This window comes from Erythrolamprus reginae, chromosome 4 (assembly GCF_031021105.1).
Source record: "Erythrolamprus reginae isolate rEryReg1 chromosome 4, rEryReg1.hap1, whole genome shotgun sequence".
NCBI lineage: Eukaryota > Metazoa > Chordata > Lepidosauria > Squamata > Dipsadidae > Erythrolamprus > Erythrolamprus reginae.
In genome coordinates this window covers 34905275-34917798 of record NC_091953.1, presented here as the reverse complement: position 1 = coordinate 34917798, position 12524 = coordinate 34905275, and the positions used below count along the sequence as shown (strand labels likewise).

The 12524-nt window shown below is 37.2% G+C and overlaps 1 protein-coding gene across 1 annotated transcript in view; it reads left to right on the top strand.

Moving 5' to 3' along the window:
• The window catches only part of BOC (BOC cell adhesion associated, oncogene regulated), a 53300-nt gene that overhangs the window by 21200 nt on the left and 19576 nt on the right, over positions 1-12524 (top strand). Inside the window, exons 8-11 of the mRNA XM_070750034.1 lie at positions 3755-3914; positions 5252-5362; positions 8550-8756; positions 11056-11237. Of these exons, the coding sequence (XP_070606135.1) occupies positions 3755-3914; positions 5252-5362; positions 8550-8756; positions 11056-11237 (660 nt within the window). The remainder of the gene's footprint in view (positions 1-3754; positions 3915-5251; positions 5363-8549; positions 8757-11055; positions 11238-12524) is intronic.

The following is a 12524-nucleotide window of genomic DNA, read 5'->3' as shown; positions in this document are numbered from 1 at the left end:
TTCTCAAAGCGCTCAGAGCGGCTAGCGGCCGAATGAGGAGGACGAGAAGCCATACCCGCCAGCGCTGCTGCAGGAGGACCCATGCCCCAAGAAAGCCGGTGAGAGGGGTGGGCAGGGGGTAGCAGTGAGGAGGCCAGAGGTGCCGGGGGGTGGGGGTGCCAACATTCAAAACAATCTTTGCTGGCCTCCGCACTTTCGTCGCTCCCCGCCCCCAACTTCAAGCCCAGCTCCTTGCGCGGCCTTGGAAAAGGGTGCGCGGGGGTAGTTTTTGGCTGTCCATAGCCGAAAATGGTGTTTTTACTTCCGCATATCTACTTTGCGGAAATTCAACTTTCGCGGGCAGTCTGGGAACGCAACCCCCACGAAAATCGAGGGATCACTGTATATATGTATATTATATGTGTGTATGTGTGTGTGTGTGTGTGTGTGTGTGTAGGTATACACAGTGAAGTGCTATTAAACTTTTTACTGCCACACTGTGGGCGTGGCTTATGCAGGACGCCCTGAATTTTCTTTCAACATCTTTCAGTGAAAATTGGGTGCGCAGGCGCGGAGCTCCATTTTCGCTACCCCACTGAGTCCTCCCCCCTGTCTGAGCAGTAGCCCACCCCTGGCTATACATATACGTACATGTATATTGTTTGGTCTGCTTATGTAGCATCAGCCTTTTCTTCCTGTTATAATGGACAGAAGTCTTGTCCTATGCACTGGTACTAAAGGTTATGGACATAAAGATTATGGACATTGTGAGTATCAACATAAAGAAACACCAAAACAAATCAAAAATATAAAAAAGATATATTCTATTTAATAACTCATATTCTGACAGCTTCCAGGATTATATATGCATAGAAATGGAAGGGAGAGGATACTCCTACGGAAGATGAAGTAATGAGGAAAATCATGGAGTGTGCTGAGATGGACATGATGACCAGGCGGTTAAATAATCAAGATGAATCTGATTTTTATAGAATATGGGAAAGGATTTATGTATGGTTTAATAAAAATAATATAAAATGATTGGAAGATAAAGAAACAAGTACATGATATGAAATTTCTTTCTTTTTTGTCTTTTTAATTTTTTTATTTTTTCTTTAAGAAAAGTTTAAATATATGAAAAAAAAAATCTCTTTTCTACTCTCCGTATTGATCTCATCAATTTTTAGTGTTTTTCTTTTTCTGTATTAGAAAGACTTCTATATTGAGCGGGGCAATTGTAGCCCCTAAATATGTTAAATGTATGTTTGACCTCACCTACAAAAAGATATTGACAAAATTGAACGGGTCCAAAGACGGGCTACAAGAATGGTGGAAGGTCTTAAGCATAAAACGTATCAGGAAAGACTTAATGAACTCAATCTGTATAGTCTGGAGGACAGAAGGAAAAGGGGGGACATGATCGAAACATTTAAATATGTCAAAGGGTTAAATAAGGTCCAGGAGGGAAGTGTTTTTAATAGGAAAGTGAACACAAGAACAAGGGAACACAATCTGAAGTTAGTTGGGGGGAAAGATCAAAAGCAACATGAGAAAATATTATTTTACTGAAAGAGTAGCAGATCCTTGGAACAAACTTCCAGCAGACGTGGTTGGTAAATCCACAGTAACTGAATTTAAACATGCCTGGGATAAACATATCCTAACATATCCTAAGATAGAATACAAAAAAATAGTATAAGGGCAGACTAGATTGATCATGAGGTCTTTTTCTGCCGACAGTCTTCTATGTCTCTATATCAGTGTTTCCCAACCTTGGCAACTTGAAGATATTTGGACTTCAACTCCCAGAATTCCCCAGCCAGCAAATGCTGGCTGGGGAATTCTGGGAGTTGAAGTCCAGATATCTCCAAGCTGCCAAGGTTGGGAAACACTGCTCTATATGACTCCAACCACCACATTCTGGAGCGCAGTTCATGAGGAAACTAGTTAAAAGAGTAAATCTTACAGCTTCTTTCACCCATTCTCCTGCCTTTGGCAAATGCTCACCCCAGGGCTAAGGAAGAAGGAGTTACAAGACGGTCAACAGACACACAATGGGACATCCACGTAGAATGGAATGCTGGCTGCTTGCCTAGTGCACTCCTGCTTAAGAAGCCCCCCCCAAAAAAGGCCTTCAGTGTGAAATTGATTAGGATCTTGTTCTTGTGTACATTTTAGGAATGTGCTATATCAGTGTTTCTCAACCTTGGCAACTTGAAGATATTTGGACTTCAACTCCCAGAATTCCCCAGCCAGCGAATGCTGGCTGAGGAATTCTGGGAGTCGAAGTCCAGATATCTTTAAGTTGCCAAGGCTGGGAAACACTGTGCTATATGGTGGGCCACTGTGTGACACAGAATGCTGGACTCAATGGGCTTTGGCCTGATTCAGCATGGCTCTTCTTATGTTCTTATGTTCTTATATGGAGAAGAAAAATACCTCAGGAATACATGACTTATTTAGGCAATCTCTGCACTATGAGGAGAACAAAAAATAGGTCAGGATAATAAGTGCTAAGTGACTACTGGCAAATGTGACCAAGAGAGAGACGTTGTAAAGCTCATAAATAGAGGCATTGGTCACAAAGTTGCTTTTTCATCACTGTTGTAGCTGTGAATGGTCACTGTCCAAGGCAGTCACTAAATGAAGACCATCTGTACTAAAACGTATATAAAGGTTCAGTTTTTAAGCATGCCTTAAATACAAATAACATTGGCTACCAATATTACTATTAACAATATTATTGTATATTGTGATAACATTTTAATAATAATGTTGTTAATATCATTTATTTATTTATTTATTTTATTTTATTTTTTGTCCAATACACAATGAGGGTTTTAGTGGGTATATATCTATATACACATAGTAAAATACATGATGAAGGTTATAGAGGAGATACTCATAGTAAAATATATCTAAGAAAGAATAGAAAAGAAGATATAGTAATAGAACATATCAATGAAAGAATAGAAGAAGAGATATAGGAATAGAAGAAAGGTATAGGAGATATAGGAGAGCAATAGGACAGGGGACGGAAGGCACTCTAGTGCACTTGTACTCACCCCTTACTGACCTCTTAGGAATCTGGATAGGTCAACCGTAGATAATCTAAGGGTAAAGTGTTGTGGGTTTGGGGATGAAACTATGGAGTCCGGTAATGAGTTCCACGCTTCGACAACTCGGTTACTGAAGTCATATTTTTTACAGTCAAGTTTGGAGCGGTTAATATTAAGTTTAAATCTGTTGTGTTCTCTTGTGTTGTTGTGGTTGAAGCTGAAGTAGTCGCCGACAGGCAGGACGTTGCAGCATATGATCTTGTGGGCAATACTTAGATCTTGTTTAAGGCGTCTTAGTTCTAAACTTTCTAGGCCCAGGATTGAAAGTCAGTGTCTGCTTCTCCTGATTTATTTCTCTATCGATAGTTTATTTTTTATGAACTTGGACTTGCAAATATTGAGATTTGTTTATATTAAGCTTCTTCAACTTTTCAGACATCGATTTAAGCTTTCTTAATATTAGTTTGGTGTTACCCGACTTGATGCCCTAAAGATATGTAAAGCCCATAATTGCATGACATTCAAATATTGAAAAAGGTGCTATATATTCCATTGTGCACCTCCTGAGTTGCTTGTTTGTGAGATATGTGGCTATGCAATTTAATTTAATAAATAAACAAATCCACCTTAGCACACTCTTTTTATAGGCCTTTATGTGCCATAAAGCTTGCATGTCTCATTATTGTGCTTATTTTTTTATTTATTTTTTTAAACAGGTAATGAATTTTTCAGATAACTGGATAATCCGAGATGTCCCTGCTAGGCAGCGTCATTTGAGCCTGACAAAATTGGATCCAGGAAGTTTATATGAAGTGGAGATGACTGCTTATAATTGTGCAGGAGAGGGCCAGACAGCCATGGTGACTTTCAGAACTGGTAAAGAATAACTGTCTTTTAAAATGCAGCTGTTATAAAGTGATTGATTTGTCCTGATACTAAGGAGATCTTTTCCAGACTTTTTTTTTTAAAAAAAATGATCATTATTTACATTAAGGGGGGAAAAAAACAAATACAGTGGTACCTCTACCTAAGAATGCTTCTACTTACGAACTTTTCTAGATAAGAACTGGGTGTTCAAGATTTTTTTGCCTCTTCTCAAGAATCATTTTCCACTTACAAACCTGAGCCTTCGAAACTGTAACTGGAAAAGGCAGGGAGAAGCCTCCGTGGGGCCTCTCTAGGAATCTCCTAGGAGGAAACAGGGCCAGAAAAGGTGGGGATAAGCCTCTGTGGGGCCTCTCTAGGAATCTCCTGGGAGGAAACAGGGCCTCCACCCTCCCTGTGGTTTCCCCAATCACACGCATTATTTGCTTTTACATTGATTCCTATGGGGAAAAATTGTTTCTTCTTACAAACTTTTCTACTTAAGAACCTGGTCACGGAATGAATTAAGTTCGTAAGTAGAGGTACCACTGTACCATAAAATAAACAAAGACAAAAACAGAACACAACTTACACCGACATATAGATATCATCATTCATGATTACAGTTATATATCAAGTCTTAAACACTCAACAATTTACACATTTGCCAACCTTCCTGTTGACATTATTATTACAGCTTTTTTTTTAATTGGCCTACTAGTTTTACATTGCTATATTATATCATTGTTACCTAAATCTTAATCTTATTAATTTTAATCATATTACCTAAATTGTAAATTATCCAAGATTGATTGCTAGACAACAATTTTTCATTATTTTGGATATCTAGTAAATGAAAGGAATAACAAGATTGCTTACATTTTTGTATACTTTCAAATAGTGAGAAATTTGACTGTATTATATATATTTAAGCTTTTAAATATTTAAATAGACTGATGTACTTTTGATGTGACAAACTCCTCAATCATGTAGGTTGGGACTCCACACTGGAAAAAGCTATGTTAAATTTCTATGCAGTTATCTATCTTTCTATAAATATTTGTTTTGCCAATTATCAATTTTGATAGGTGTTTAATGATGTGTTTTGGATTATACATGTTGTGACACCAAATTCTGGGTGGCTACAATCCCTAAAACGATCTTACTTCTTCTAATGTCATGCCCATTTCATATGCAAAGTCTCTGTCTAGAAATGAATTCATCCAGGCAGCTTGCCATATTCATGTTAACTAAAGCGTTGCAATGCCTTGGAAGTTTGGTGAAGTTTATGTAACATCAGTAGCCACTTAATATAATTCTCCTTGGTTAATTATTTTTGTCTTGCTTAGGACGACGACCAAAACCAGATATTGTTGCCAGTAAAGAACAACAGTTCCCGAAGGATGATCCAAGCACTGGCGCTCAAAGTAGCAACCAATCAGATAATAATCGCCTATCCAGTGAGTCATCCCAGAATTGTAGTAATAATATTTTGGGGATCTAGAAGCCAGTTTATTTGAAGAAAAGAATTGGAAAAGACCAGACAGCAATATTGAAGAAACGTCAGAAACAAGACTATACAAATAACAAAAGAGAGAGTATTTATTCTCTCACTTGTCTCCAGCCCTTATTAGGTCATATCTCTCTCTCCAGAGACAGGGGGTTTTTTTGGCATGAAGTATTTCACATATTATTAGGGAACAACAGTTTTATATTTAAAAAAATATTTTTAACGAAAAGGATATTTGACAATAAAACAAACAACTGGAATTTCTAGATGTTCTGTGATATACCGGATTTGTTTACATGGGCTGGTTGAACATTTGATGAATCTAGGGCACCTATTGGTTATAAGTGGAAACTAAAAACAATTCTTAGTCATATCTTACACATTTCTGACCATAACCATCTGTTGTTACTAATATTCTATATTTTTCCAAAAGAACTCTACATTTAACACAATATTGTCCCAAAAAGATAAACAAAAATATGTATGTATGTATGTATGTATGTATGTATGTACCCGGACCCTGAATAGGAGATATATAAACCAAACTTTGTGATTCTCTTTATTCCCCAAATAAAGATCTGATTATCTAAATCCTTGATAAGCATCATGCTTCAAAAAAGAGCAAAGTAAAAAAGAGAAATTTATTAATAACTATTGATTAAAGATAATCAGTTGCAACTCATGTATGCAATTATTAGAATCCCCTATGTATGCCAACCATTCTCTTATCTCTCAGAGAAACAGATTCCCTTTCCTCTTCCAACACAAACTTCAAAAACAAACATCATTACTAAAAGCCAGGATAGAGTAGGGGTGAAATGCTATTGGTTTGGCTCGGTTCAGGCATACTGGTAGCTATGGGCGCCAGTGGTTCAGAGAACTGGTAATGGCAGCAGTGTGAGACTTCATCCACCTGTCCAGACGCCACCATTTTCTCTTTTTTTAACCCTATGCGCACAGCATTCTACACATGCACAGAAGGTGAAAAAGCATGCGCTCAAGTGGAGTGGGGCTGAAAAAGTGCACAAGTAGATTTCACCACTGGGATAACTGCTCCAAACTTGACTGCAAAAAATATGACTTTAGTAATTGAGTTGTCAAAGCATGGAACCCTTTACCAGACTCTGTGATGTCATCTCCTAACCCCCCAAATTTTACTTTTCGACTATCCACGGTTGACCTCTCCAGATTCCTAAGAGGTCAGTAAGGGGCGTGCATAAGTGCACTAGCATGCCTTCCATCCCCTGTCCTAATGTCTCTTTTATGTTTCTACTAGCTCCATGTATATGAACTCCATTATTCCCAATGATTATTGCTTCCATATTATTCCTAATGCCTTATCTTCTATTCTTTTATTGATGTATTTTACTATGATTATATCCTCCGAAACCTACGTTATGTAGTGACTAAATAAAAAATTAAATTAAATTAAATTAAATTAAATTAAATTAAATTAAATTAAATTAAATTAAATTAAATTAAATTAAATTAAATTAAATTAAATTAAATTAAATTAAATTAAATTAAATTAAATTAAATTAAATTAAATTAAATTAAATTAAATTAAATTAAATTAAATTAAATTAAATTAAATTAAATTAAATTAAATTAAATTAAATTAAATTAAATTAAATTAAATTAAATTAAATTAAATTAAATTAAATTAAATTACACATAAGAGAAACTGAAAGCAAAATAAGAAAGAAGGAAAGAACTCTGGGTAGAGATCAGTTGAAAGATCATCCATCAACAATGGACAGGCACTACCCCAAAATTAAGAAATGCTATTTTTCCAATTATAAAAAAAAGTTGTAAAAGCCAAATATCCTTCTCAAGGAATGGCTAACTTAAAAGACATTTGCTGCTCCTGTGCATTTGTTAGATTTGCTCCTCTTCAACAGTTTCTTGTTTATTTTTCAGTCAATATAAAATGTTCCATCACCTCAGATTGGGTTCAATTTAGGCACAAGCATTTCTTGAACAGATAAAGAACACATGAGCTCTACGAAACTAACTTTATGAGCTTCATGACCTTTACCAAACTAAGAAAGGAGAACGAGGAGTCTTTGGTACTAGACCAGAACAGAACAGAATAGAACAGAATAACAGAGTTGGAAGGGACATTTGAGGTCTTCTAATCCAACCTCCTACTTGGGCAAGAAACCCTACACCACTTCAGACAAATTATTATCCAACATTTTCTTTAAAACCTCCAGTGTTGGAGCATTCACAACTTCTGGAGGCAAGCTGTTCCATGGATTAATTGTTCTGTCAGGAAATTTCTCCTTAGTTCTAAGTTGCTTTTCTCCTTGATTAGTTTCCAACCATCGTTTCTTGCTCTACCTTAAGTGCTTTGGAGAATAGTTTGACTTCTTCTTCTTCTTTGTGGCAACCCCATGAAATATTGGAACCCTACTATCATATCTCCCCTAGTCCTTCTTTTCATTAAACTAGACATACCCAGTTCTTACAAACATTCTTCATATGTCCCCTCCAATCCCCCAAGCATCTTGTTGCTCTTCTCTGTACTCTTTATAGAGTCTCAACATCCTTTTAGCATCATAGTGACCAAAACTGAATGCAGTACTTCCAAGTGTGGCCTTACCCCAAGGCATTAGAAAGTGGTATTAACACTTCACATGATCTTGATTCTATCCCTCTGTTAATCCAGTCTAGAACCATGCTGGCTTTTATGGCTCATATTTAAATGGTTTATATTCTCTGAGCTTGTTTGTTTTCTTGCATATGTTTCATTATCCATCCAACTAACATCATAGGTGCATTAATGATTTGGGTAATGAAAGAAAATAACAAAGCTCAGAGAGTGCCAAGGCTCTTCACATTATCAAACTGGCTAAATTGCTTCCTTTATTCACATATTGGAGTATATCTCTCTTCTTTTTATGAGTGGTAATAAAAGGAAATAATTATTTTTTTTAAAAAGTAAAATAAAATAATCACTTGATGAAACAATTATAAACAGATTTTTATGAGGAAATTATTGATTTTCTATGCACAAATGCTGAATTTGACATTTTTAACACTAGAAGCAAATTACAGTGGTTTCAGCTTTACTCTTTCAATTTGAAGCTGAGATTAATTTCCTACCTGTGATATAACTTTCTTATTCTTTACAGCTCCTGAAGCTCCAGATCGTCCTACTATCTCAGTAGCATCTGAGACATCTGCCTATGTGACTTGGATCCCACGTGGGAACGGTGGGTTTCCTATTCAGGCATTCAGAGTGGAGTATAGGAAACTGAAGAAACTTGGCGACTGGATGTTAGCCAGGAGTGATATTCCCCCTTCTCGTCTCTCTGTGGAAATTAAAGACTTAGAAAAAGGTAGATTTACCCTTCCCAACATGCATATCTTTTTGTATGGGTAATCCTCGACTTACAACGGTTCATTTCGTGACTGTTCAAAGTTACAATGTCATCGAAAAAGTGACTTATGACCTTTTTTCACACTTACAATATTGATTGACTGATTGATTGATTGGACTTTTATGCCACCCCTCTCAGAGGACTCGGAGCGGCTTACAACATATAATAAAACAATGTATAACATTTTAGATCAAATTAATTAAATATAAAACCCATGCCATAAAAAGCAATCATTCCCATTCAATCAACTTTCAGCAGGGGGCAAGAATCTAATAGCCTCCAGCCTGGCGGTACAAATGAGTCTTAAGACTCTTGTGAAAAGCAAGGAGGGTGGGGGCAATATGAATCTTCAGGGGGAATTGATTCCAGAGGACCGAGGCCCACACAGAGAAGGCTGTTTCCCTAGCACCCACCAACTGACATTGTCTAGTATTAGTATCCCCTTGGTCACATAGGCCAGTGTTTCCCAACCTTGGCAACTTGAAGATATTTGGACTTCAACTCCCAGAATTCCCCAGCCAGCATCCAAGGTTGGAAAATACTGACATAGGCAACGGGTTCATATTTATGACTGTTGCAGTATCCAGGTCTGAGAAGCAAAGTCAATGGAAAAACCAGGTTCACTTAACAATCCTGTTACTAACTTAACAACTGTAGTGATTCACTCAGCAACGGTGGCAAGAAAGGACGTAGTGATTCACTTAACAACTGTCTCACTTAGCAACATAAATTTTGGGTTCCATTGTGGTTAAATGGAAGTTTTCTATCTGCGGCAAACCCGTGGCTAAAGTGGGAAAAAGCTGATAGCTAGTGATTGTTGGTTTGGGGTCCTTGATGTTCTATGAACTTGCTTGTTTTTACTCCCTTCCTGAAGGCCAAGAAATATCTATTCTTCAGTCTGCTTTTGGGGTTAAAAAAATAAAATAGCCATTAAGTACCTTTGAAACTTCACTAGCGTGTAAGATATGGTCTTTTTCATTTCATTCCCTTTTTCATAGGGTCTTTTCATTCAATAGAAAATGTTAATAACTATTATTATTTGACTATTAGGACAGACTTCATTACCTGAAGGAATAAAATGAACATACGGTGTATTTTTTTTACCTTCCAAAAGAGGGTAATTATATCTTCTTTTATATAGCAGACAATACTTTCAGAAAGCCACCTCAATTTTAAAGATCTGTAAAATATAATCTGAAATGTCCTATTTTAGTATTAAGTATTAATATTAAGATAAGGCAGCTGAGTTAAACCCTGGCTTAGTCATGTTTGGAGTAGATCTATTTAAATAATTGAGAGGAGTTAATGTCATTACATTTAAGAAAACTTTCTGGGATTAATTTACTGCCGTAATGTACATTTCTCCAATTCTTTGCTATTTCTATGGGTCAGGCACACATGCACAGAAATACACAGCAAACAGTGTATATCATCTGCTGTTTGGCAAATTGCTGGGAGGCAGAGGCCTTTTTTTCTTGATTTCCTTCCCCAAAACTAAGGTGCATCTTATACTTTGGTGCATCTTATACTCCCAAAATACTGTAGATTATTTTTTTTTTGCTATGTTGTTTACGTCAGTGGATTAAGGAAATGCCAGTAGAATATCCCCTTATATAGAGCGCTGGTGAGACCACATTTGGAATACTGTGTTCAGTTCTGGAGACCTCACCTACAAAAAGATATTGACAAAATTGAACGGGTCCAAAGATGGGCTACAAGAATGGTGGAAGGTCTTAAGCATACAACGTATCAGGAAAGACTTCATGAATTCAATCTATATAGTCTGGAGGACAGAAGGAAAAGGGGGGACATGATCGAAACATTTAAATATGTTAAAGGGTTAAATAAGGTTCAGGAGGGAGGTGTTTTTAATAGGAAAGTGAACACAAGAACAAGGGGACACAATCTGAAGTTAGTTGGGGGAAAGATCAAAAGCAATGTGAGAAAATATTATTTCACTGAAAGAGTAGTAGATCCTTGGAACAAACTTCCAGCAGACGTGGTTGGTAAATCCACAGTAACTGAATTTAAATATGCCTGGGATAAACATATATCCATTGTAAGATAAAATACAGGAAATAGTATAAGGGCAGACTAGATGGATTATGAGGTCTTTTTCTGCCGTCAGTCTTCTATGTTTCTATGTTTCTAATATAATGCCCAGTTTTCAGGAAGAAATTAATAAATATATTACAATGATCAGATGTCACTTCTCTAGCTAACATTTTTCTCAATTGCTTTTCGTCCAATCCTTTAGGCACATCTTACAAATTCCGGGTACGAGCATTGAACATACTGGGAGAGAGTGAACCAAGTGCTGCATCTAAACCTTATGTAGTATCAGGTTACAGCAATCGTGCATATGAGCGTCCTGTTACAGGTCCATATATCACTTTTACTGATGCCATTAATGAAACAACCATCATGCTAAAGTGGATGGTAAGCGTGAGACAGAAAACGTATAAGTAGCATGCAAAGATAGGGCTGTTTTTTAAAAACTGCAAGAGACTTTATCTAATTAAAATTGTGCAATATTTCTCAAAAGACAATTCTTGTGATGTTATTTTTATTGCTAATGCAAATCATGCGTTGAATAATGCAAGTTTAACACTTTAAATTTATCTGTTGCTGTATATAAAATGGCAATGTTTAGTGCTTTTAGACATGTGGGAGCTCAATTAACTTTCATGCTAATTAGCATGAAAAATATAAATTTAAGCAAATTGAATATGGAAATAAGTTAAATCTGAATACATAAAAACAATTAATCTTTTGTACTAATAATGATCCTTCAGCCTTTCACACCTATTGATTGATTATATTTTATCAGAACTTTTTGCAAGTTAATTGGTAAGTCAATTAATGTGTGAAATTTGAACGTACATATGGAGGCAATCCAGAAATAATAATAATTATTATTATTATTATAATTTATTAGATTTGTATGCCGCCCCTCTCTGAGGACTCGGGGCGGCTCATAACAACATAAACAGTGTACAAATCCAATTTTAAAAATCCAATTTAAAACCCTTATAATAAAATAAAATTATCACACAACCCAATCAAACCATACACCAACCTTGACAATTGGGGTGTGTGTTAGTTTCCCCATGCCTGGCGGCAGAGATGAGTTTTTAATAACTTACAAAAGGCGAGGAGGGTGGGGACAGTCCAGAGGGCCGGGGCCGCCACAAAGAAGGCTCTTCCCCTGGGTCCTGCCAGACGACATTGCTTAGGCGACGGGACCCGGAGAAGGCCTACTCTGTGGGACCTAATCGGCAGCTGGGATTCATGCAGCAGAAGGCAGTCTCAGAGGTATTCTGGTCCAATGCCATGTAGGGCTTTATAGGTCACAACCAACACTTTGAATTGTGACCGGAAATTGATCAGCAGCCAGTGCAGGCCGCGGAGTGTTGTTGAGACGTGGGCATATCTGGGGAGGCCCACGATTGCTCTCACTGCCGCATTCTGCATGATCTGAAGTTTCCAAACACTCTTCAAAGGTAGACCCATGTAGAGAGTGTTGCAGTAGTCGAATCTTGAGCTGATGAGGGCATGAGTGACTGTGAGCAGTGACTCCAAGTCCAAATAGGGCCGCAACTGGTACACCAGGCAAACCTGGGCAAACTCCCTCCTCACTGAAACATGGTGCTCTAATGTTAGCTGTGGATCGAGGAGGAAGCCCAAGTTGCGGACCCTCTCTGAGGGGGTCAATAGTCCCCCCCC